The sequence below is a fragment of the Myodes glareolus genome, chromosome 12, assembly GCF_982192425.1.
Source record: "Myodes glareolus chromosome 12, mMyoGla1.1, whole genome shotgun sequence".
Classification (NCBI taxonomy): Eukaryota; Metazoa; Chordata; class Mammalia; order Rodentia; family Cricetidae; genus Myodes; species Myodes glareolus.
In genome coordinates this window covers 6,499,583-6,525,330 of record NC_142037.1, presented here as the reverse complement: position 1 = coordinate 6,525,330, position 25,748 = coordinate 6,499,583, and the positions used below count along the sequence as shown (strand labels likewise).

Sequence of the window (25,748 nt, the reverse complement as noted above, 5' to 3'; positions counted from 1 at the left end):
GTTTGATTTAACAAGTTCCTCTTGGGAATAAAAAGATTTCATTTGTCAAATCTAAGTGAGGCCTTTCCGAGAACTACCTGTGTGAGAACGCAGCAGTGCAGTAAGAATTACCATGTTCTGACCCCAAAAGGCAAGGAGGACACATGGCCAAGAAACAGCAAGTCAAATGTCTGAGCAATGTATTTTAGGGTCAGAGCACCATGAAGGTCTCTCACTGCTCCAGGCTGTTTGATATGTCACCCTGGGAACTAGCCAAACAAAACTGATGTGTACATTTGACAGGCAAGTGGTATAAATGAAAATCTCTGTCCCTTCTAATAAAAGTTTGTGATGAACCTGAAAACTAACCCTAAATAAACAAGATCAACTTGAAGTTATACACACACACACACACACACACACACACACACACACGCACACACACACACACACACACACACGCACACACTACATCTTGAGCAGAAAAGTAATGCCAAAGACAAGCAAATTTGCTAACTCTGCCCTACCAGACACTTGGTACTTGCTGATTACAACACCAATGTGGAGGGTGACTATGAAGATGATTCAGGAAAATCACTGAGGACAACACAGGACAGCCAACAGCAGTCACCCAGCTAAGCTTCTCATTTGTTTCCTTAAGACCGCAGGTTATCATGACATCAGAGATTTCTTCTACAATAGCCCTGTATCAGGCTTTCCAATTCTCGAAGGCAACTTAAAGCAACACATTTTAGGCCCTAAAAGATAATTCACTTGGTAGAGTGTTTGCTTAGCATGGATGAAACCCTGGGTTTGTTTGATACTCAGGACCCTACAAACAAAGCTTAGTAGTATATGACTGTAATTCCATGACTATGGAAGCTAAGAAAGATTGACACAAGAGGACCTTGAGTTTGGGGTCACACCCTATATCAAAAATATCAAAAGCTTTATTTAGGAAAACTTGAAACATTAAAAAAAAGAAAAAAAAGGTTGCAAGATTATTATGACAATTATACATGCTCCTAACTTTTCACCTATACCTCTCTTCCTTGAGATGAAGTTACAAAGACTGTTGTCTTAATTAACCCTATTTTTTAAAAAAAGGTCATACACCAATTAGTTGTCCAGTTTGTTCAGGCCAAATAGCCCTGAAAGCATATATACAAGTAACATTTATACGTGGATTTAAAAGGGGGTGTGTGTGTGTGTGCGCGCGCACACGTGAGCATGTAATAACAATGGCTGAAAAGAGGACTTTTAAAAGAAATTGGAGAGGGGTATATGATAAGGTTCAGCGAAAGAAAAGGGAAGGGATAAATAATTAAAATAGAATCTCAAAAATAAAAAAGGAAAAATTTTAAAAAGTCTTTGTGGTGATATTTTGTTTGTGCTTTAACAAATGAAGCTTGACCGATGATCAGAGTGAGGTGCTAATAGCCACTAGTTAGCCTTAGAGGTCAGGCTGGATCTCTGTGAGTTCAAGGCCAGCCTGGGCTATAATGAGATTGATCCAGTCTAAAAGAGAATCAGAGCCAGGTGGTTGTGGCTTACACCTTTAATCCCAGTACTTGGAAGTCACACACCTTTAATTCAAGCACTAAGAAGGTGGAGACAGAAAGGGATATGGCTAAGAGGAGAGAGGAATGAATATAAGGTAGGAGAAGACCGGAGCTCACAGCATTCAGTCTGAGGACAGGATACCCCTTTGGTTTGAGGATTCCGTAAAGGTAAAAGCTAGTCACTTGCTGCTCTGCTTCTCTGATCTTGCAGCATTTACTCCTATATCTGACTCAGGGATTTTATTAATAAAACCAATTAGAATTTGCACAACAAGTCTTCATATCCTAAATGGGTCTTCAAGTGTGGGGCATCTAATATCCATTCCATGAAAGAAACACATTATCTAATTTTCCAAATTTGCAATTTCCCCAATATCAAGTGAGTGAGTACTTGCTGTATATGAAATGCACAGGCCCAGGAGTGTTCAGACTCACTAGCTTTCTGTTTTGGTAGGGGCTGGACTATTGTATAGATTCCACCAGTTCAGTTTTGGACTTCGGAGCATTTCCAGCACTTACTCTTGAAATAGGGACGTTCAATCTGTACTCCTGTTTATACACAGCCCCCATCCCCCAACCCCCTATTTTATTTAGCTGTCATGCCTCTCCATGATTTTAAAAATACAAAATCAGTCATCTTGCCCCCAATCTTACTTAACTTGCCACTGTACTCCTGTTCCATTCTTGTATAGCCACATACACATTCTCATCACTATCAATTTCCTTCATGTCACCTATTACATCATGTATGTGAATTCTATGAACAACATGGTTCAGAGCAGAAGTTCAATATGCTTAAATGAGTGGAAGGAGTGGAAGAAAGAATAAAAGGCAAGGGGCAGGGAATGGGAATGGTCATTCAAATGGCTTCATTATGAAGGATCCACGCTGGCAAGTGTAGTCCATGAGCTCCCGTCTCCACAGGACAGGACAGTACGGTCACACATCAAGTTTAACATTCATCCTCAAGTAAGATGCCAGGATTAATAAGAGGTTTATTAGCAGGCTAGAATAAAGAATTTCAGAATGCTGGGGAAGAAAGCTCCTAAATCCTAAAGAGGAAACCTGGAGCTACACAGAAAGGCCAGATCTGGCTTCAGAAAACACAATTTAACAATGTGGCCTTGACTGCCTGCAGGACTCAGTGGAGATAATGCCTACCGGTCCCCTCCCCTTTGGCTCATCATTTGACAGCTATTTTGGAGAGAAAGGACAAAAGGCTCCATGATGTGAGGAGGAAGCAAATCAGGTGCGCAGATAAACATCAGGAACTACTCCTCCACGTCACTAACTAACAAGTCAGATGATGTGCTAGCGTGGACTCTGAGAGCAGCTCACAGTATGTGAATGGCACACTAGTAGCCTTTAAAGATGACAAATACTGCTTTGGGGGACATAGGCACTCCAAACACTGCAGCCGTTGCAGCACAGACCACATGGCTAGTTGTGGGATTCTGCACAAGCATTGGCTTAGCACATGACCTAAGGCCTTTTCAACCGGGAGATCTGAAGTTACTTTTAAAAACTGAATTAAATCAGGGCTGGAGAGAGGGCTCAGTAATTAAGAACACTTGCTGTTCTTGCAGAGGACCCAAGTTTGATTCCCAGCACCCACCTGAAGACTAACAACTGCCTTGTAAAACCAGCTTCAGGAGTTCAGAGTCTTGGATGCCTTCTTCTGACCTCCTTGGGCACCAGGTTCACATGTGGTTTTATATATGCATATATATGTGCATTTATATATGCATGCAGGCAAAACTGAAATGCCTTTTTTAACAAACAACTGATCGTAAACAAAATGAAAACTATCAAATGGATCCATTTAAAAGCGGCTGCTATCCGAGAGGAGACATACCATGTCTCAGAAGAAAGATCCTGTTGTCACACACCCTAAGTAAGACATGGAGAAGACAAATTGAAACGTTACCCAACTTTTAAACATGTAAACCAACATCTCCTCTTGGGGATTTCAATATTAGGCCTCATGTTAAAAATCTCTGTACATTAACTCTGACAGCGTATCAGAAAACATGACATAAGTCTCCTGATCACCCTAAATACAACTGCCAAAAATCATCCAAGTTTGACAAAAAAAAAAATCTCTAGCTCTTTCTAAATAAGCCAGCAAATAATACAACAACTTGTATTAGTACAAGAGGCCAAAAAGTCCTTTTCTTCATGGGGGAGGGAGGGGTGGAAGCTTAAGAGGCAAAACAATCAGACACATGGGAATGTAAGGGCAGGCTGTAAAGGGAACTAAAAATATAGGGTATGGAATGTTGTTGCTGTATTAACAGGCTCTAATAGGACAGGTGTGGGGAATACCTCCATGCTCTAGGGGTGGGGGGCCTAAAAGGACCAGGAGTTTCAAGAGTTCAAGGTCAGAATGGGCCCATCTCCAAAAAATGGAAAATTACACTTAAAATAGAAAATAGTTAAACAATGATATAGTAATTTTGCTCAAAACAGAATCATGTTCAAATCAGCTACATGTATTCTTTGAATATACTTGTAAAAACAACATGAGTACAGATAAATCTAGGAGGGAATAAGCAAAAATAAAAGATGTGGTAAGAAAAACAGTTGGTCAAACAGTGTTTGGGGATGGCACAGTGAGTAAACATGCTTGTTCTACAAGCAGGAAGATAGAGTTTGGATCTCCAAAACCCAGGTGAGGTCAGGCATGGTTGTACTAGTGTTTGGCCATCATCTCAAGGCTCCTGCAGTAAGATGGAAGGTGGAGATGGGACAATACCCAGAGCTTACTGGCTGGAGAGCCTGGATACAAAGCACTTAACAAGAGACTCTGTCTCAAGAAAAGTAGAAGGTGAGGACTGAGACCTGACAATGCCTCTGACCTCTGTATGTCCACCACAGCATGCATGTACACATACAGACATGCACTTCTTAATATGTTATATAGTTTTCACCATAAGTAAAACTAACATGAACGTAGATTCTGAAGCCCTGAAGGAGAGCTTAGTTTAATTCCAACAGTGTGATCTTGAAGGAAGGCTGATGCTAACACAGCAGCAGGGCAGTAAGAAGTGTAAGTCTTGGACTCTGAAAACCCTGGATTCCATATGCCCAGCCCTAATTAGCATGTGATACTAGACAGCTACTGAGCCACCCCGGGGAGAAGTTCTCTTGCCTTTAAAGCAGAGCTAATAAGCACTACCTGAAGTTATGAGAACACAATAAAAAATATGTAAAAGACACCAAAATAAATAAATAAAACAAAAAACAAAAAAAAAAATAAGAGAGACCAATTCCACTGCCTAGAAGAATGTGTGCTTAATAAACACATGCAGATAGGACCGTGACCAGCGGGTACCTCTGGAGGAAAAGGTAGACTTCCAATCCAAGGCACAATCCTAAAGCACAAGAAATGAGCAAACGGGATAGATGAACGTTCCTCTTTAAACACCACAGAGTGGTTTCTCTGTGACAACAACCAGGCCACCCCATTTTCCATGTAGTCACCTACAATATGCTCTCAAGAACCAAATAAATCATTTACTGAAAAATTCTCCTAGAAGGGCACTATGCCATTCAACTTCAGCTATAATAATAATAATAATAATAATAATAATAATAATAATAATAATAATAATAATAATAATAAAGAGTGAGGTTCCCAGGCATTCGAAGGCTAAGGCTGGACTATCTTTAGTTTGGGGGTAGTCTAGTGTATAAGGCAAGACCTTGTTTCACAAAGGAAGAAGAAAGAAGAGGAAAAGGAGGAGGAGAAGCAGCAGCAGCAGCCTCCTGAAATAGTTTTCAGACTGAGAAAACTCCATATAAAAGTGACAGACTGCAAGCAAAACAACCCTTAAGCCCAAAGTTCTACAGCTAGAATTTGCAAACAGATGGTAACAGTAAGGCAAGCTTTGAGTTCTAGAATAGTTGATAATAAACTCAAAATAAAAACAATTACGTTATTACACCATGATCTTCAGAGACTGTGATAAAATTAGGATGCTTCTGGCATCAAATATTATGAAAGCATATTGTCTTCAATTACTACATTAGGTAAATGTAATTTTCTCGGACTTAGCAAAATGATAAGTCAATTTTAATTATTCAGTATAATTGAGCAAAAGTAAAAACAAGTGTTTTTTTTTTCCTTTTGTTCTTTCCTTTCCATGAGAACACAAAATAGTGTTAGAAGGGTAAGAATGCTTTCAAGATTGCTTTGTTGGACACCTGGATTAGAATGACCACCCTTTAAGACAGTCTTTGTGTTCCCTAAGTCCCCAAACCCAGCCACCCCAGCAGCTGCTCACTGACCAACCAGCCTGCAGAATTCAGCGGATGACAAAATGCTACCTTAACTCAATAAGATAATCGCACACAGTTCCCCACCACACAGAGTCTTACCATCTGCAAGGCGGCAGAGCCAAATGCCTATAAAACAACTGGCAGTAGGCAGACATGTCCTCATGTCCCTTGTGCCAACCAAACTTCCCTTAGCAACAGTTAAAAAGAAGTTGAACTTTAAAAAAAAATTTTTTTAAATCTCAAGATATCATGATCCAAGAACTTGTTAGTAAGTTATTTTGAGTGCCACTGAGGTTTACAGGCCAGATGGGAGATATGTTTTATTCAGCTGAGTCTTGTATGGGGATAACAAAACTCAAGGCAGACACGATCTGGATCTTGTCATTGTTCAAGGGCCTTCCAAATAACAGCAGAAACTCAGTAGGTATGTGTATCCACATGTATGTGTGTGTGTCTACAAGAACAACTTCAAAGCAAGAGTCAGGAACAATGTAGGCTACAACATGACATCTCTACACCCAGACATCAATCAGATAAACACATTCTATCCATAGTTACTAAAATTACTGAACAATGACAATAATTCAATGCAGAACAAAACTTACAAAGCAGCACTACAAAATGAGTTCAGTACCAAAGTTTCTTTTCCTAACATTACACTTACATCTGATGTAGAGTGTCCCAAAGAGTGGGATTTCTTCATTGAGTGAAAAGGTTGCTTCCTTTTCAGTTTTCTCTAATTAAATCAAGGAGAAAAAGTCTCAGTCTGGTAGCAGTATATCCTGAACACCTATTTACTTCTTGTTAATCTTTGAGAGTACGCCTTAGGTTCAGGGCCTTGGCAGACAATACTCAATTATAATTCAATAAACTATTTCAAATAATACCAATTACAATTACCTTCTTTTTATGGCAAAGAATGCTTACAAAAACATTATAGACTCGTTTTTCTGTAGGTAAAGACAATGAGGCAATTTAATTTTTATTAACAATATATGTATATGTGTGCAAGCACTCTGTATGTATGGAGGTTGGAAAATAACTTACAGGTGTCAGTTCTGCCCTTCTCATATCATATGGATTCCAGGTATCAAATTCTTCCTCAAGCTTGGTAGCAAGTGCCTTTTTACCTGCTGAGCAGTATCACTAGCCGCAATTTAATTTTTTAAATGCATATTCTAGTTACATCTACTTTCCAATGTGTAGAAAACTCACTGACCCTACAGAACACTTGAAATATATCAAACTCTGCTAGACCTTTCCCTCGGCTCTCCAGTTAGTCACATTTCTACCTCTTACCATTAAACCTTTACTTCCTATATGCACACCCATTATTTATTCACGCTGTAATCTTTGTTGAACCACCTGACCGTACACTTCAGACACGCCAACACTTCAGCATCTCCTAAAATGCCATCACCACACTGAAGCGCATGACCACTAATGCCATTAACTTTCCTTAGCGATCTGGTCCAAGTTCACAGGGACACAATGATTACCCAATCATTGCTCATGCTTTTTTATATGCATGGCTCAGTGGTCAAGGATGCATCTGTAAGCTACCCTAGTTCAATCACCAATGCAAATGTGAAGTAGCTGAGAAATGCCTGTAACTCTGGCTCTACGGGATCCTAGGCCTTTGGTCTTTGTAGGCCCTTATACTCAAATATGCATAACCCACACACACATATACAATTAAAATCAAATAAACTTAGCCCTGCATGCTGATACATGTCTTTAATCCCAGCAAGGTCAGAAGATGTAGATTCTGGTCTACATAGAGTTCAGGTCATCCTGGATATATAGTAAGACCTCAAAACTTAAATAATTAAAATTTCAAAATTTAAAGACATTAGAAAAAATGGGGCGGGAGATGGGGGAGACCAAAAATGGAAGGCCTGGCTTATAATAAGAAAAAAACAAACCTAGAAATTAGTTTAGTAGCACTTGTTAAAGCATGTCATACACACTACCCACACAGCTATATTCTCAGACTCAGACCAGAAGGATAACAGCAATGATTATCTGTCTAAAATATATGGGCAAGATGGTACCATGGGTGGGGTTTACTGTAAAATAATGCAGTAATAGCAGAAAGGGAAGTCATGGTGCTTTGGAGCTGGTTTTTATCCTTGACAATGAGCGGTACTGCTCTTGATGCTTACTCAAAAACAAAAATTCTTACAGGAAGACATTCTAATTGAAAACATAAAATGGAAAGCTATACCCCTCTAGTCAACATTAGACTCGTTCCTACAAAAGAGGTTACTCAAGCACTGAATTATCATTCGGATCTTTCGAGGCTATGGGGGAAAATAAGCACAGTTATCCACGAAAACAGCAATAAAGGAGCATGGTTTACCAGGTAATAAAATATACTCTGAAGCTACAGGTGCTAAAATCCTGTGGCACAGGTGCACAAAAAAAGAAAGTGTAAAAATAAACTCAAACATACATGTTTAGTTTATGATAAAGATGGAATTTCATATACAGAAGAATAAAGAGATTATTCAATGAATGGTAATGGGACAGCTGGGCTGCCATCTGAAAAGATAATAAAGTAAAATTGGATTCCTACCTCATTCCTTAGAGTAAAATAAACTACAGATGGACCAAAAGCTCAATAATAAAAAGTGAAAACAGAAAAACATTGGGAGAAAATAAGTGGAATTTGTTTTTCTTGTTATCTTGCAGAACAGGCCAGTGCACAAAATGAAGCTTAGAAGTCATAAAAGAGATGTGATTGTTTTTCAGCAGAGAAATAAAATTAAATTTAAACTGTATATGCCCTCTAACCTGACTACTGAACTCAAGGATGCATCCTATAGATGTGTGAATTAATATATACACATAATGGATAGAAAAAGGCATCAACCCACTAGAGTATAGTCTTGATTAAAAAGAATATACATTGCTTATATGATTTGTCCAACCTCTAATATCACATGTTCCATTAAACAAACATGAAAAGCTGTCTTCTGTACAGAGTATCTTTGAGAAATCAGAAAATAGATTGTTAATATTGCTTACTTCTGGGGAGAATGACTGGCACAAGACAAAGATGGCTTACTTCTTAGCATCTACCTATCTATTAGTTGCTAATAGTGGGGCTTTTTGGTTTAGGTTTTTCTGTATAGCCTCAGCTGACCTGAAACTCTTTCTGTAGATCAGGCTCCACCTGCCTCTGCCTCCCAAGTGCTGAGATTTAAAGGTGTGTGCCGCCACCACCATGAGGCTTCCATTAAGGGTTCTGAAAATGCATCATTTTGTTGAGTAGGTGTGTGTCGTGGAGGGAAGGAAAAAACCCAAGGTTTCAAAGTAAGCAACTGCTACCTCTAAGCTATTTATACTCAGCCCCTCAAAATAAAATTTGAAGCACCAATTTCTTAAAAAAAAAAAAATTAAAATGAGCTGGGTAAGCCAGGCAGTGGTGGCATACACCTTTAATTCCAGCACTCAGAAGGCAGAGAGGCAGATGGATCTCTGTGAGTTCAAGGATAGCCTGATCTACAAGAGCTAGTTCCAAGACAGGTTCCAAAGCAACACAGAGAAACTCTGTCGGGGGGGGGGGGGGGGGGGGGGGGGGAGCTGGGTATAGTGTTGTACACCTGTGATCCCAGCACTTAGGAGGTACAGAAGGACCGGGAATTCAAGGTCAGTCTCAGCTATATGAATCAGCTTGGGCAACATTAGACTCTGTCTCAAAATAACTAAAATAATAATAAAATCATGAAAGTGTTGTACTTTATTAAACATTCCAATTGTAACAACAAATTGTTTTGAATCTTTCCTTTGTGTGTGGGGGGGACAGGGGGTAGAGTGTGATACTAGGGAATGGACCCAGGGATCCGAGCATGTTTGGCAAGTACTCAATCACTGAGTTATAGCCTCAGATCTTCTGTTGTGGGACAACGGCCCTGTACCCTGTAAAGATTTGTCAGTTGTATTGGTTTAATAAAATGCTGATTGGCCAGTAGCCAGGCAGGAAGTATAGGTGAGTTGACCAGAACAGGAGAATTCTGACAAGAGGAAAGGCTCAGTCTGCAGTCATCACCCAGACACAGAGAAATCAAGATGAGAATCCCTCGCTGCTAAAAGGTATCAAGCCATGTGGCTAACACAGACAAGAAATATGGGTTAAGATGTAAATTAGGTAATAAGAAAGCCTGAGCTACTAGGCCAACCAGTTAATAATTAAATAGACCTCTGTGTGTTTCTTTGGGACTGAACAGCTGCAGGACCAGGTGGGACAGAAACCTCAGTAGACAATCCTTTTTATTCTAAGACAGAGTCTCAGGCTAGAGAAATGGTTAACTACTATTTAAGAGTACTCTTCCAGAGTCCAATTCCCAGCATTCCCAAATGTGTGGCTCAGATCACCTCTAGCCATATATCTCCACAGGAGTCTAGCACCTCTGGTTCCTGTGCATACCTGCACACATGTGCTCTCACACACATGCACACAACTAAAATTGATCATTTGGGGGGGGGGCGTGCATAAGTTTCCCAGGATGGCCTTGAACTTGACATCCCCTACCTCAGCCCCCTAAGAAGCTGAGACTATAGGCCTATACCACATGGCTGACATAAGATGTCCTTCTGTATGCGTTGCTTCTATTGGTTGATAAGCTGCTTTGGCCAATGGTTTAGCGAGTAAAACTAGGCAGGAAACCCAAATAGAGGTATAGAAAGTAGGGGGAGTTAAGGAGACATCATGTAGCTGCCAAAGGAGACAGACACCGGAACCTTATCAATAGTCCACAGTCTTGTGGTGATACATGATTAATAGAAATGGGTTATGTAAAAGCTAGCTAGGAATACGCTTAAGCTATTGGCCAAACAGTGCTGTGATTAATATAGTTTCTGTGTGATTATTTGGATCTGGATGGCTGGGAAACAAACGAGCAATCTCTGTTTACTAAAACTAAAACTCGGATTTTTAAAAAAGATTTATTTTGTGTGTATGAGTATTTTGCATGCATGTGCATGTGCATGCCTGGTACCTGTGGAGGTCAGAAGAGTGCCAGATCCTCTGGAACTGGAGTTACAGATGACTATCAGCCACCAAGTAGGTATTAGAAACCAAAACCCAGTCCTCCACAAGGGCAACAAGTACTCTTAACCTCTGAGCCATCTCTCCACTCCACTAGAACTCAGATTTTTAAAAGAGGATTTTGAAGAAGCCAATAAGGTCCAACTTATTGGGTTTTTTATGTTAACAAGGTTTTATTTATCCTAGGCTAGGCTTAAACACATCTTATAGCAGATACTAACCTTGAACTCCTAATCTTCTGATTCCAGCTCCTCTACACAGTATTATAGCCACAGAAATTTGGAGTCAGGAGCTAGAGACCCAAAGTCTTATCTATCACTTCCTAACAGATAATGAAAGTAACACCCAGTCCCAGCACTCAGGAGGCAGAGGCAGGTGGATCTCTGTGAATTCGAGGTCAGCCTGGTCTACAGAGCTAGTTCCAGGACAGAATCCAAAGCTACAGAGAAACCCTGTCTCAAAAAAACAGGAAAAAAAAAAGTAAGTAACACTCAGCCTCCATCTGTCTGGGCCTCAACTCTCCACACTTCTATTTAGTATGCCCACAATGCACAGAAGTCCTGATGTGTGAAGTCTATGTTGGTTTTAAAGAATCGCTACATAACCATTCTAAACACAGACAGCAGAGCTGACTCAGCCCTAAGGCCACTTAGCACTGGGATATGGGTCCCAGCAACCATATCAGGAGGCTCAAAACTGCTTTTAACTCTAGCTCAAGGGATCTGATAAGGAGATGGTTCAAAAGTTACAAACACATGCTGCTCTTGAAAAAGTCCTGGGCTCAGTTTCTAGAATCGCCAAAGCAGACCACAAATATCTGTAATTCCAGTTCCATTGGTCTGATACTCTCTTTTGGCCTGTATAGGTAGGTACATTGTGCACTTACATATGCAAGCTAAAATTCATATTCATAAAATAAAATAAATTAAAAAGATGCCTCAGCAGATAAAAAGTGCTTACCTTGCAAGCCTGAAGATCTGAGTTTGACCCCCCCAACACCTACAATGAGAGGACTGACCCCTCAAAGTTGTACTCTGACCTCTACATATGTATATGTTGTAGCATGCAATGTACCAACACTCACACACATACATCATCCACATACACAATACAATTGTAAAAGTTTTGACCACTCTGAAGGTGAAGATCACCATATTAGTCACTTAAGAAGGATTCAGGGCTGGAGAGATGGCTCAGAGGTTAAGAGTACTGACTGCTCTTCCAGAGGTCCCCAGTTCAATTCCCAGCAACCACATGGTGGCTCACAGCCATCTGTTTTGAGATCTGGTGCCCTCTTCTGGCCAGCAAGCATATAGACAGACAGAACACTGTGTACATAATAAATAAATAAAATTTTTTTTAAAAAAAAGAATGATTCACAGCTGTGTATCTTGACATGTTTCAACTGGCTCTTTTAATTACCATTTAAACATGGTTTCTTTCTGTAACTCCCACAGTGCCCAGCACAGTGCTTTGCACATGATGTGAACAAACTTGTGCTGATCTGACCCAAGCGAAGAGCTGGAGGCAGATCCGGTGAGCAAATGCACTACAGGCAGCCTGGGTACCAAGAGTCATGTGCCAGCTCCAGCAATGCCCATGTAGAGGTCACCCCTTTCTTTGGTCTGCTTGTTTCTCTGTAAGATTTACCCATAGCGAATCTCATGGCCACTCAAGGGTCATGTAATATTACTTTGTAAACTTCCTTGTTTTTTTGATTTTTGAGACAGGGTCTCTCTGTGTAGCCCTGACTGTCCTGGAACTCCCTCAGTAGATTAGGCTTGCCTGGAACTTAGAAATCTGCCTGCCTCTGCCTCTGCCTCTGCCTCCCCAGTGCTGGGGTTAAAGGCTTATGTCACCACATCTGGCTTTATTTGCAGTCCTAAAATATTACAGTGTGTTTAAATGAGTATCTTCTTGAATGGTTTCTAAGACTGTCAAATATAATGTGAACTACTAAGCACACACACTTGATAAGCACAAATACAGTGTTTTCAACCACGCCTGTTTGCTCTCATTGAATGTCATAGACTAGGTAGGGAATTTAAAAATGGCCCCCACACAAATAATGGACTTTAGGAGGACTGGGAATTTTTTCACAAGATACACATGAGTATTAAAAAAAAATAACTAAAAAGTGTTGCATTCAGTCATAACTATTCATTTCGTTTTGCTCTGAATTTTTGAAATGCTTACAAAATACATCCAATTTGCACCTGATCAGTGTTCCCCACTGCCTGCAGGCTTGTGTTCATACATTAGTAAGATTTATTGCTAACCAACACACCATGGTAAATTGAAATCAAGATACTACACAATTTTCCAATACAGCGGTGATTTTATAAGCTGGCACAAACGCTTTGGGGGGATGTAATTATTAGTATCGTGTTGTATTTCAGTAGCCGGTGGAAACTGAGATAAGCTGGAAGGTTTCAGGAGGTCAGAGCTCATCAGATGGGAAGATCATAGCTTTTATCAGTTCTGGAAAGCACACTGTTAGGCTGGGAACTAAACAGCTGCTAGTCTTCACCTGGCAGCATTTGGGTTTCCAAAGCATTTCTGCTAAGGGCAACAACTGGGGAAGATGCAGCTCCACCGTGAAAAAAAGGGAGACTCCAGCCCCTGCCCCGCCACCCCACTTTATTTGCTGTTTACTTCTCCGAAATTTTCCAAAGAAGAAAAGAAGAAACACAGACACCTGTGTGGGTTCTTTCCAACTGCTCAGAGTCCTTGACTGAGGGCCTGAGGTTGAAATAACAGACATAAAATGCTTCAGAAATTACTTAGTCTCTAAAACGTCACTGAAAACTGGGCACGGGAGCACACACCATTGATCCCAGCACTCTGGAGCACGCACCATTGATCCCAGCCCTCCAGAGGCAGAGGCAAGCGGAGCTCTGCGAGTTCCTGGCCAGCCAGACCTAATACCTGGTTTATACAGCGAGTTCCAGGCCAGTCAGAGCCAACAGTGAGACACTGTCTCAAAAGCGAAGTTTCTGAGCCTGAGCCTGGCGATGACAGTGCACGCCTTTAACCCCAGCACTCAGGAGGCAAAGGCAGGTGGATTTCCGTCAGTTCGAAACCAGCCTGGTCTACAAAGTGAGTTCCAGAACAGGCTCCAAAACTACAGAGAAACTCTGACTCGGGGGGGGGGGGGGGGGGAGGTCTGAAAAGCCAGTCTTATTAAATTGCTTACCTGCTGAGATAGCTCAGGTGGTAAAGCGGCTCTGTGAAAACCTGAGTTTGATCGCTGGGTTCCACCATGCGGATTTCTGTATAAGCCACACCTACACACATGCACAATAATAAAAACTTTTCATTTCTAAAAGTGGTTTTTACATATTTTTTTTAGTGAGGAATGAGGCATGCGTGTAAGGTGAGAGGACAACCCGCAGGAGTCGGTCCTTCCCACCACATGCGCTCTCGGGCCTCAACTCCAGCCCTAAGGCTTGGCGGCCAGTGCCTTTCCTTTACCTACTGACACTGTCACTAGACTCTCATCTGTTTGATTTTAATGTGTTCTGTGGGTATTCAGCTGAAAGATCTTCCTTTTCAACTTTAAATATATTTCTCAAAAAACATTTTAATTAGATTTTACATCACATGCCTTTAATATGAGTGCTCGGAACACGAAAGCACCAAGATGACAAGTTCACGGCTAGCTTGGGCAGAAAAACCTATCTCCAAAAACAAAAACTGTTTAAAGTACCCAAAGTCCTACTCTTTAATACTCTGCTCTGGGGTGGGGAGTAGTTCAATAAGGTATATGCTGACTCAGCAAGCAGAGGATCTGAGATCTGAATTGTTTTCTCAGAGCACTAAAGCTAAGACAGGAGCAGTGTGAGGTCAAGGCCAACCTGGGCTACACTCCAGATTCCTGAATACCTGAAGCTGCAGAGTCAGACTGTCTCAAATCCTACTCCAGCCCCCAAATTTTCTAAACTTCACTGGTAAATCCATTTCTTGTTAGTAAAGAGACAGACACCACCAACCAGGGGCAGAAGCCAGCCCTGCTCACACCTTTAGAAATCATCCAGGAACATAGAACTCAAGTCAGCAGACTCTAACTCCTGCAAAATGGCCCGCTCTTCTCTAAGAAAATTCTACTGTACTATTTGATCTGAATTAGGTAAACCACTGCGCAGCAAGCCAGCAACACAATGACCACCCTCATAACATCCAGACTTCCTAATGCCCAGAACTTATATTGTCTTTGTCAATGCAGTAACCTTGCAGATAGGAATAAGGTCTTAATACTTTATGTGGGCTTTTAACTCTAAAGAGGGTGGTCTTTGTTTGTTTGCTTGTTTATTTATTGTTTTGCTGAGATAGGGTCTCACTACAGAGACCAAACTGGCCCTCAATCTGAAGCAATCCTCTTGCCTTGGCCTCCTGACTGCTGGGATTAGTCATGCCCCACCACTCCCAGTCAAGGACTCTAATGGGAAAAAGCTAACCAGTATTAACCAAATGAACCCACTCTAATACCATGCATCCTTTAAAGCCAAGCACTTGATGACAGAGGAAGGGAATCATGATTCCAACCAAGTAAACAGCCTAGAAGCTAGGAACAGAAGCAAGGAAACAAGACCCTGCTAGAGCGTCAGCCTCTAACAAAGGAGAGCCACGCTAGACTTAACCATAGATGATAGGCCGCAGTGCTTCAAATGCTGAGTTTATGTGAGCAAAGCAGTGATGGAAAGGTAATACACACTGAGTGAATGGTTACTCACATGGTCTCAAGACTGCACTGAGTACTTACCAATCACAAAAGGAAGAGTGCTCCTACAAAGGAAGATCTAGATGCTCAAAATGTACCTCTGTATACAGTGATATATACAATGCTTACATTCAGGAGGCCCTGGGTTCAAATCCCCAGTAAAATTATCAACTCAAGATATCCTGCAAGACAACTCTTCAAAACTGACGTCTCCTGAAATAGTGGAAAAGCTGTTCTCTACTCAGAATCATAATGACCAAATGCAACTGTGAACTTTGCTGACTCCTGGGTCCTAAATCAAGTTCATTAAGGTTCATTGGAGAAAATAAGGACTATTGGGTAAACACTCTGGCTTCACTGCTGGAGATTTTACCTGAGTGACAGCACTGCACTATACCGGATGACTTTATTCCTAACAAAATGTTTAAGAATATAATGTAATAATATCTGCCACTTACTTTCCAATAGTTCATCCAAACTTAATTTCTGTTTGGTTTGTTGTTGCTGTTTTGTTTTGAAACAGGGTCTGTCTCTATGCAGCTCTAGCTAACCTGAAATCTGCATAGAGACCAAGCTGGCCTCTGCCTCCCAAGTGCTGGGATTAAAGGCTTGAGTCACTAAGCTGGGCTCAAAAATTATACATATATACATTCATTTATTCATTCTCTCTAGAAGAGAAAAGAAAAAATAAATAGGGTATAATATTAACAGTTGATGAACCCATGTGAAAAAGTGTGGCATTTTAATCAGCTAGCACAATTTTTTAAATTAGAAAGGTAAGGAGGAAACTGTACACTGGCTCCGTCCACTGTCCTCCTTTCCCAGATCCTCACGTCCTGCCCAGGGTGCTCTTCAGACAGCCTCCACTTTCATAGGTACATATTAGTCGCTGTAGTATTACTCACAATTCAAATTCAATAGCTACAATCTGGGTTTTGTTATAAGAGCGAAACGTGTAACATTAAACTACCATAGAAACAGGTCAAACATCAAGAAGGAATCCTCTTTGATGACACTGTTACTGGGTTTAGTTTGTGCATTCTTCTCCTCTGTTGCTTCTTCTGTTCCATAAAATCTTTGCACTCTTGTTTTGAACTTCATCCTTCCTATTTATGGCTGGTGAGGGTCACAAGCATGGCAGGAAACTGGACAAAAAGCAGGACGGATCACATCAGAAACTACCACAGAAACCATACTGCCTCTGGCTTCAAGCCCGCATCACTGAGAACATCACAGGCAGTCCAGACTCAGGCTCACCTCCTTCTCACAGGCCTTGCTGCACTCCATATGGCAGCTTTCTGACATCAAAGGATGGGATGAAATGATCTCCATTCCTCAGACTGAACCCACTTGTTCCCCTGAAATGTGGAAGAGTCTATGATGTCTCAATCACCTATTCTGAATCCCTTTCTTCCTGCATGCTAAACCTGAACAATGCTTTTAACAACAACACGAGTGAGGGGCTGGACAGAAGGGAAGCAAGGAGGACTTAGAACAGACCTCCCTGACTGTGTCTACAATGCTCTCTGATGAGCTACAACGTTGCATGCTTACCAGAATAACACCAAGGAATAAAAAAAAAAAAAACAAACCTGAACTTGTAAATGAAATTAAGTTGCTCTTTTGAACTGCCGGTCTAGCTAGACAGGAAAAGGCCCAGCATGGTTTCTCTGAGTGCCTATGCTGTTTTTAATAGTGAGAGGACACAATCAAGCCAAAAGAAACATCTGTTAACCAGTCAAGTCTGTTAATGAAACAATATTGCAGTTGGTTTATCAAAGATCAAAAGTGGAGCAAATTAGAAAAAGGATGTACGAACAAAGCTGGTTTCTGAAAAATAGTAACTGAAGAATTTTAAATCCACTTGTCAAATTAACACAAATCCTTCCTGGATCCCCTCAGAGCACTGATTAGGGTTTACTCTGCACCTCTGTGGAGGTCAGTCTCAGTTTAACCTAGGATCATTTATCTAGTACTTCCGTCTGCCTTGTTCTGCAGATTTTTAAAAACATAACCTTTCATAAAATTAAAAAGCACACTGTGCACATTATAGTCTACTGATTATAATGTTTACTTTTATAAAAAAAAAAACGATAATGTGCAGTTTCCCACCTCTGGCAACTTCTCAGCAAAGAGATCCAAACCAGAGCAGAAGAATCCCTCTTCCTCTAGCACATGATACTAACTTCCTGTCACCACCTGAAAGCAGCAAGAGCACCCACATGCAAATAAAAACACACTTTCCTCATGGCCCTGCTAACAAAATGTCATCATCAAATTACATGGCTGACTCATTAGCTAGCTCTAATTTGGTAAGGTAATTACTGTTTATGTGAAACATTAATAGTGGGAGAGATGAAAGTACTGAGAAGATTCAGACTGTAAATCTTGGTGTGACTGAAAAATTACCAAATCTACAGTAGTTTAATGTTCAAGTCCAAGAAAATGAAGTACAGAAACACAACAAAATCCTGAATGTTCCAACCAAAACCGTCACTTCAGTGATAGAACAACACATCTCCTCTGTGTTGGGGATGACACACAAGGGGAAAAAAAAACCACAGACTTCCATTCTGAAAACATTTAAAGTATATCATCTGTTAAAGTCTGAAGAGAAAACAAAAATAAAATCTTTACCATTCAAGATAAAAAAAGAACAAGCCAGCAAACAACACATAACTGTTAAATAACTCCAAAGCTAAAAGTACTGACTTCCTTGGTACTAAAAGTATCAGAGTAGGGCTCCGGCTCAGCAGTGGAGTGTTTGCCTAATGAGCATAAGGTCTTGCATTCCATTCCCAGCAATCGTGCAAGTGCGTGCGTATGCACACACACATGTACCCCGGCTGTTCTAAGTCATGTAGGTACAGGGAATACATGCATAAATTCCCCAAGGCTGGAGCTCATTCAGGATGGGATTAATGTTGTGGGAAAGGTATCAAAAGCATCAAATACACCTAAGATCTAAGGAGTTACAAGAATGTTTACCACACCCTTAACAATCAAATCGTCTGCCCTGGTGCTGCTCCTCTACCCAAAATCTACTTCAGGAGAAGTCTAGACAAGTTCTCTCTTGCTAACAGTACAAAAGTAGAACACTCTGTCATGCTTCAAGTGCAACAGGAAGAGCAGCCACTCATTTCATCTTCCACTTGACCTGACTGACTAGCTGGAGACAGGCCGAGAGCTCTCCACAGAGCCGGGACTTGTACTACCTGCTCGCAAAGGCTCTGCAGCTCTTCTGAACAACAGCTGAAGCTTAATTACACAGGAACAAGAACCACAAGCTTCCTTCCCTGACCTTCGAACTGTGAGCATTTGATCCACCTCATCTTTCATGTTTCGTTATTCTAAAACTGACTCTTATCCATGCCAATAGTAAAATTTGAGGATTTTGAAGACCATATTTATAACATTTAAGGCTTTATCCAACATTCAGTTGAATACATACAGCTAAATACTCTTTGAAAGCAAGAAATCTTCCCTACAAAGGACATCAGCTCTCACTGAAGTCCACAGAAAGACACTGGGGCTCTGAAATAAGGCAAGTTTAAAAAAAATACAGAGTTGCTTTAGACTATGAACAGTTCCTCTAGGGCTTCTGCTACATCATGACCAATATGGACTAGTGAAAGATCCTTCACAAAGGGAACTTTTCACAGCTGGAAAAGTCCCAGAGACATGATGAGGAAGGTCTACTGGAGGCCAAGGGTAACGGGACTAGAGAAAACAGTGGAGAAAATCTAAAAATAAAATTCTCTCATTTGTAGTCTGATAAAAGAATCTGATAGAAATGTGTCTGTGCATAGGAATCCTTCACTCTGATAAACACTACCCTGCCCAGAACTCCCAAAATTCATGGGGGCGGGGGAGGGGGACACTTGGGAGGCTAAGGCCAGAGAATTCAGTCAGCCTGGGCTACATAATGTTTGAGACTAGCCTATACTAGATTGGGAGACTGCACCTTAAAATACTGAAAATAAATAGAGAAGGAGGGAACAAATAAACTGCCAAGACCATCACAAGTGTTTGTCACTAAGAACCTGTGCTCCTTTATAAAACCTTTTCCTATCAACAATCTCAATGCGCATGTTTTTCCTAAAACATTTCTTTCATCTCTCCTAAAGAAAAAAATTCAAAAGCATTATTGGGAGCGCCCCTACTTTATAGTGCACTAGGAACATACCAAGATTTAATAAATTTTAGGATGGCAGTCTCAATAAAGTGAAATACTAAGGAATCTGCTTAAAACTGGACTAAACTGATTTCATAAAAATGCTAAAGCCCATATATGCAAATTGAATCTTACTGCTACAAAGTGTGATAACTGAAGTCTTGACTTTCAAACTGAATATTTGACTTTCTACAGTCCTCATAATCTGACCTAATTGAGCTTTACCCCTTTTAATGAGAAACATTAATACTATCCTTTAGGAGTTCCCTAGTTGAGTGAAAGATAAAGTTTTATCTTCAGTGGTTTAATTCATTTCCATACCACCTCACCACAGGAAGCTTCTTAAATAAATACAAAGTATTTCGTGTTAAGAAGTGAGAATGGTAATACCCAAGTGGACTTCTAGACTATCAGAAGTCCTGCAACTGCATTCCAGGGAGGAGCCTGTCTATTTTAATAAACTTCTATTGTGCTCCTCCCAGCAGTCATGCATAGGAGTGATGATGATGTCAGATCTAATGAGGCACAGATTTACCATTTCCTCACTGCATTTCAAGTTTGCTAATATTATAAACTGTACCTACTTGGAAAAAATATAATAAGCTCATCAGATAACTACCAAATTTCATCTACTTGTAGGAGGGAAACTGCTTCTGACGGACTGAAGAACAGTAAGAGGGACTTCCGCTGCTCATGAGCACACTGTCCGGAACAAATGAGCTCTGGACTTTAGACTATCTGGGTGGAATCTCGGCTTGACTGTTCACCTGCTATACTGACCTTGAACAAATTGCTTAAGCTTTGCATCTCAGTTTTTCACCTCAAAAAGCAAGACAATAATCCCCTCCTCCCAGTGACTGTGACCAAAGGTAAGGTGAACTACTCGGAAGAGGCCAGCACTCACACCTATAGAATAGCTATTGTTTTAATTTTCTCTTTTACAATGACATTCAGCTACTCAAAAGCAATCACAACAACAGTTTCTTTGGAAGACATTATTTCAAACTATAGTTAAGATTGCACTATCTAGAAACAGTCTCCATCCATGTCCTAAATTCTGCCACTCATGGTGACATACCTGAAATTCCAGTTACTAGGGAGGCTAAGACAGTAGGGTTGGAAATTCAAAGTCAGCAAGGACAACCGAGTGAAACAATGTCTCAATAGTTTACAAAACTGGGGAGAGAGAGGGAGGTGGTTTCATGGGTACAGTACTCACACCACACAAACACAAGGATCTGAGTTCAGATCCTCAGCACTCATGTACAAGCCTGGGCACAGCGGATGGACATCTGCAATCCTAACTTTGAGATGATGGAGAAAGGAGGGTCCCGGAAGCTCTCTAGCTAGCCCATGTAGCCGGATCAGTGAGAGATCCCATCTAAAATCACAATGGAGAGCAACAGAGGAAGATCCAGGCGGTGGTGACACACACCTTTAAACCCAGCACTTAGGAGGCAGAAGCTGGCAGATCTCTGCAAGTTCAAGGCCAGCCTGGTTTATACAGTGTTCTGTGTAGTGAAACCCTGTCTCTCAAATTTAAAAAAAAAAAAAAAAAAGATTTTGAGGCCTCTCTGCTAGCTAGTGAGTTCCAAGACAGTTTGAATTGGACTCATAATGAGGGTCTACCTAAAAAAAAACAAAAAAAAAAACCTATAACTGGTTGAGACTAGATAGATAGCTCAGTGATAAAATCCCACCAAAAATTTAAATGATTACTTGATACAATTAATTCCCAGATTTCATCAATTAAATATCTGGAGCACATTTTCTCAGCTTTCCTTCTTAAACGGTGATGCTAACTTGACAATTTAAAGATCTCCATCATAGAAAGAACAGCTGCGATTGCACACTAAGCAATAGACTGCTCTGTTCTCCATACGAGACACTTTCAAACAGGAATTTTCCTTTAGACCTAAAATAGTTCTGTACAGATGACGCCTGAAGGAAAATGATAAGGTTAGCAAGAAATGGTGGGCAAGGTTGCAGAAAAGGAGTGATACTATGGAGAATCTATCCCGACTCCTCCAGGACAAGGAGAAACGCCTCCAGATAGTTATTTACAAAGACTCTACACTGGCCAAGTACATGAACTTAGACCCGTGTGCTTGATAATTATAAAACTTTGCCATGGCTGAGGAAAAAAAATACAAGCAAAGTTATGAAGAAATGGCTCTAGGAAACTTTATAAGATATATGTCTCTATATATACATGCACATATATATATATATACACATATACATAAAGCATATGTGTAATGAAACATGTATACATAGGCTTTGTATACATATGTGTATGTATATGCTTTATAAACATGTATGTGTATGTATTTAAAATATTTAAGGAGATGGGCATTGTGACTCACATCTTTAACCTCAGCACTCCGAAAAACAGGCCGGTATCTGTTTGAGGCCAGTCTGGTTTACACACACAGTTCCAGAACAGCCAGAGCTACATAGTGAAGTATTGTCTCTAAATAAATAAGTAACAGTAAGTGAAAAATTTTTAAATGTTTTAAAAAGAAACCAGAGGTGTCTAAATGGCTGTGTTCAGGAATTTAAATTAGTTGTTTTACTGTCATTTTTAAAATAAAGTTATAAGAAGAAAATTTCATAGTTTACTTCATTTTTTGATCTAGTGCAACCACCATCAATAGATAAATAAATGTTGTATAAGACTGAGAAGGTACAAATATGGTTAAGAAACCCACACCTTTAATCCCAGCATTCAGAGAGACAGAGGCAGGAGGATCTCTGTGAGTTCTAGGTCAGCTCGGTCTACAGAGTGCAGTCCAGGACAGCCAGAGGTACACAGAGAAACCCTATCTCAAAGAAAACCAAACAGAATCCATTCTAGACTCCAGGCACCTGTGCAAAGATGTGATCTTACTCAGCTTCCTGAGCTAGGCCCCCTTACCAGCTAAGCAGAAAGGGGACCAGGGCCCATGGCATGGCAGGCAGGCAGGCAGACACCTTCCCAGAGCCCAAACATGGCTTTCAATCCTTTCTCGATATGCAGTTTACAGGCACCACTGCTTCCTACTAACAAGGGTTAATGTTGTTTTTAAAATGTAAAATTAACTATTATCAATGATTGTATTTAACCAAAAGACAAAAAAGGAATGCAAAAACTGCAGGGTTTGATTTTACAATATCTCATTTTACTTCAGTTTGACTTTTGGAGATTAATTCAGTACATCTGAAATAAAATCAAGAAAACCACATCAACTGAAGGCTTAAAATCGCAGCAGTAACAGAACTCGCCGCGTACTTACAGAGCGATAACAACAACACAAAGCCTTGGGCCAGAAGGATGGTTCAGTAAGTAAGGTGCCTGCTATAACCCCTGCCAACCTGACTTTGACCTCCAGGACCTACACAGCGGGAGGAGAAAACTGGCTCCTACAGTCCCCAGACCTCCACATGTGCACTGAGGCTTGCAGGCATGAATGCACACATACACAAAAGTAAACAAACAAACAAACAAATGCAATTAAAAATCTTTTTTTTTTTAAACCAGAGCCACCAAATAAGACAAAATAACATTCACCGACACCCACTGACTACTTGAATTTAAATTAAAACAGTAGGGATTTAGGTCACATAATAAAACAACTCCCAAAATGCAAAGATGATCAATATTACAGTAAGGATGGAGGTTTTTCTCTTCTCTTAGGCTTGAGAAAGGTAGATTAAGGTTTATCTAGCAATTATAGCATAAAACAAGTCATGTGAGTATTATGTTAACTCTTAATTACTGAGAAAGCCCTCAATACATCATAAAATGGCTTTCAAAAATCATGCTGTGAAATGTGCTAATATAAAATAGAGAAGCAGCTTCAAGGCAAGAACAACTAGTCTCCTCCAACTCCATTCATAACTTTCATCCACAGCAGTGGTTCTCAACCTTCCTAACGCTGCAGCCCTTTAACACAGTTTCTCATGTTGTGGTGACCCCCAACCATACAATTATTGTCACCGCTACTTCAGAATTGTAATTGTGTTACTATTATGAATTGTAATATAAATATTTTTGGAGATAGGAAGGTCGTCAAAGGGATCGCAACCCACAGGTTGAGAACCACCTGTCCACATGGAACAACCTAAATAGAAGTGTAAGTTAAAGCAGCAGTATTTCCAGTGGGTAAACACTCCAGTGTCACTCACCTGGTCTTTCTCATGGGGCAGAAGGCTGACAGGCGGGAGTGAGGATGGAAAAGCACTGGGATACTGGAGCGCTCCTTTGCCGTCTGAGTTCCCATAGTTGACCCTGTACTGTGGTCCTTCCTTCAGTAACCTCCCATTATTGACAGCGCGCTTGGCCCCTAGTCGGAGCCTCTGCTGAAAGGCTGGGTGGTTGGTGGTGCCTGTGAGATCACTCTGACTTCTGAGATACTTCTCGATGTTCTTCAGGGAGGAGCCATTTGACTCCTCAAGGCCTTCGATTGCTCTCTTTAAAAGTCTGTTCCAATCCACATTGCGCAGATCACTGCATGGTCCTTTGGACCCCTTGGTTGACTTGGGGAAAGTGCCTGGTTTAACTGCTGAAAAGCGCCCAGGATTGTCTGGGTCCTTATAGGAAGCAAGGCCTTTGTTGGTGACTTTGAGAACTGAGCCATCCTGAACACTGAGTTCCAGCTGTTCAGAGACTGTCTTCTTATCCAACCCATGGGACGTGCTGACCGCATGGCAGATTCTCTCTTCAGACGGCCGTTGCTTTTGCTTTTTGATTTTCTGCACTGCTTCAAGGATCCACTCTGTGTAAAGTGGGTTTGCAAGTTTTACCATGGTTGACAAATGACTTCTCCAACAGAGACGTTACCCATAGAGGTTCTCCTTGTATTTAACACAACCTGCACATTTGAAAGTCACAATTCAACAAAGAGGCAAAGGATCCCAGCCCATGTCAAGCAACATCTTAGGGACAAGCATCCTTAAGAGATGAAGAGGACAGCCAGGCGACGTGGACAATGGAAAGGACTGCACTCCTCAAGTGAAAGACATCTTTAGGAAATCAAGACCTAAAGGATAAAAAAGGAGAGAACGCGCTCTTAATAATGGAACTTCTAAAAATAAGATTCTTCAGTGTTATTTTTTTCAGATGCAAAATGAACACACACTGGCAGGCAGATACTGTATAACACAGCCATAGTGATGATACCATCCAACTAGACACCAGTCACAATCTACAAAGGAATTTTTTAAAGGGTTTTCTTTGTTTACCTGCAGTACTTTAAGAAGCATTTCAGAAACCGCATCTAAGTTACATGAATAATGAATTCCATTTACCCAGGAGACAGCTTGGCCAGGTAGAGGCTTCTGTGCAGCACCAATGACCTGAGTTCATCCCTGGGACCCACAAAGTGAGAGGAAAGTTGTCCTCTGACCTCTGCGCACATGCTGTGCTATGTGTTGCCCCTCAAAGAGCAAAATAAATAAAATGTGGGAAATGTATTCCTGTTATCAAAAGAACCATGTGAAAGCAGTCTAGAGTACATGTCTATCACAGATATACGCCAGGAGTCATAGTGTACGGCTTTGATTCCAGCACCCAGAAGGCAGAGGCAGGCAGATCACAGAGTTTGAAGACAGCCTGTTCTACATAGCCAGCCAAGAGCTACATAGTGAAACTGTTTCAAAATAAAAAAAAACTTGGCCAGGCGGGTGGCGCACACCTTTAATCTCAGCACCTGGGAGGCAGAGGCAGGCAGGCCTCTGTGAGTTCGAGACCAGCCTGGTCTACAAGAGCTAGTTCCAGGACAGGCACCAAAAGAGCTACAGAGAGACCTTGTCTCGGAAAAATAAATAAATAAATTTTAGAAATTAAAAAAAACTTATGAAAAAGTAATCGTGAGTTGAGCTAGGTAAGGGATTTCCCCGCTCTCTCACATAAGAAAATTCCCAGCCTAAGCCCTTTGTATGGAATCAAGACACTCTAGTGCTCTGATCTGCATAGCATCTGTGGTTGAGACCTTCTAG

At 40.8% G+C, this 25,748-nt stretch overlaps 1 protein-coding gene across 4 annotated transcripts in view; it reads right to left on the bottom strand.

Annotated features, from left to right (window-relative positions):
* The window catches only part of Kat6b (lysine acetyltransferase 6B), a 174,095-nt gene that overhangs the window by 132,184 nt on the left and 16,163 nt on the right, over positions 1-25,748 (bottom strand). For all 4 annotated transcript variants that reach the window (XM_048426388.3, XM_048426387.3, XM_087911939.1 and 1 more), the window contains exon 2: positions 23,937-24,790. In XM_048426388.3, the coding sequence (XP_048282345.2) occupies positions 23,937-24,557 (621 nt within the window). In that variant the 5' untranslated portion in view covers positions 24,558-24,790. The remainder of the gene's footprint in view (positions 1-23,936; positions 24,791-25,748) is intronic.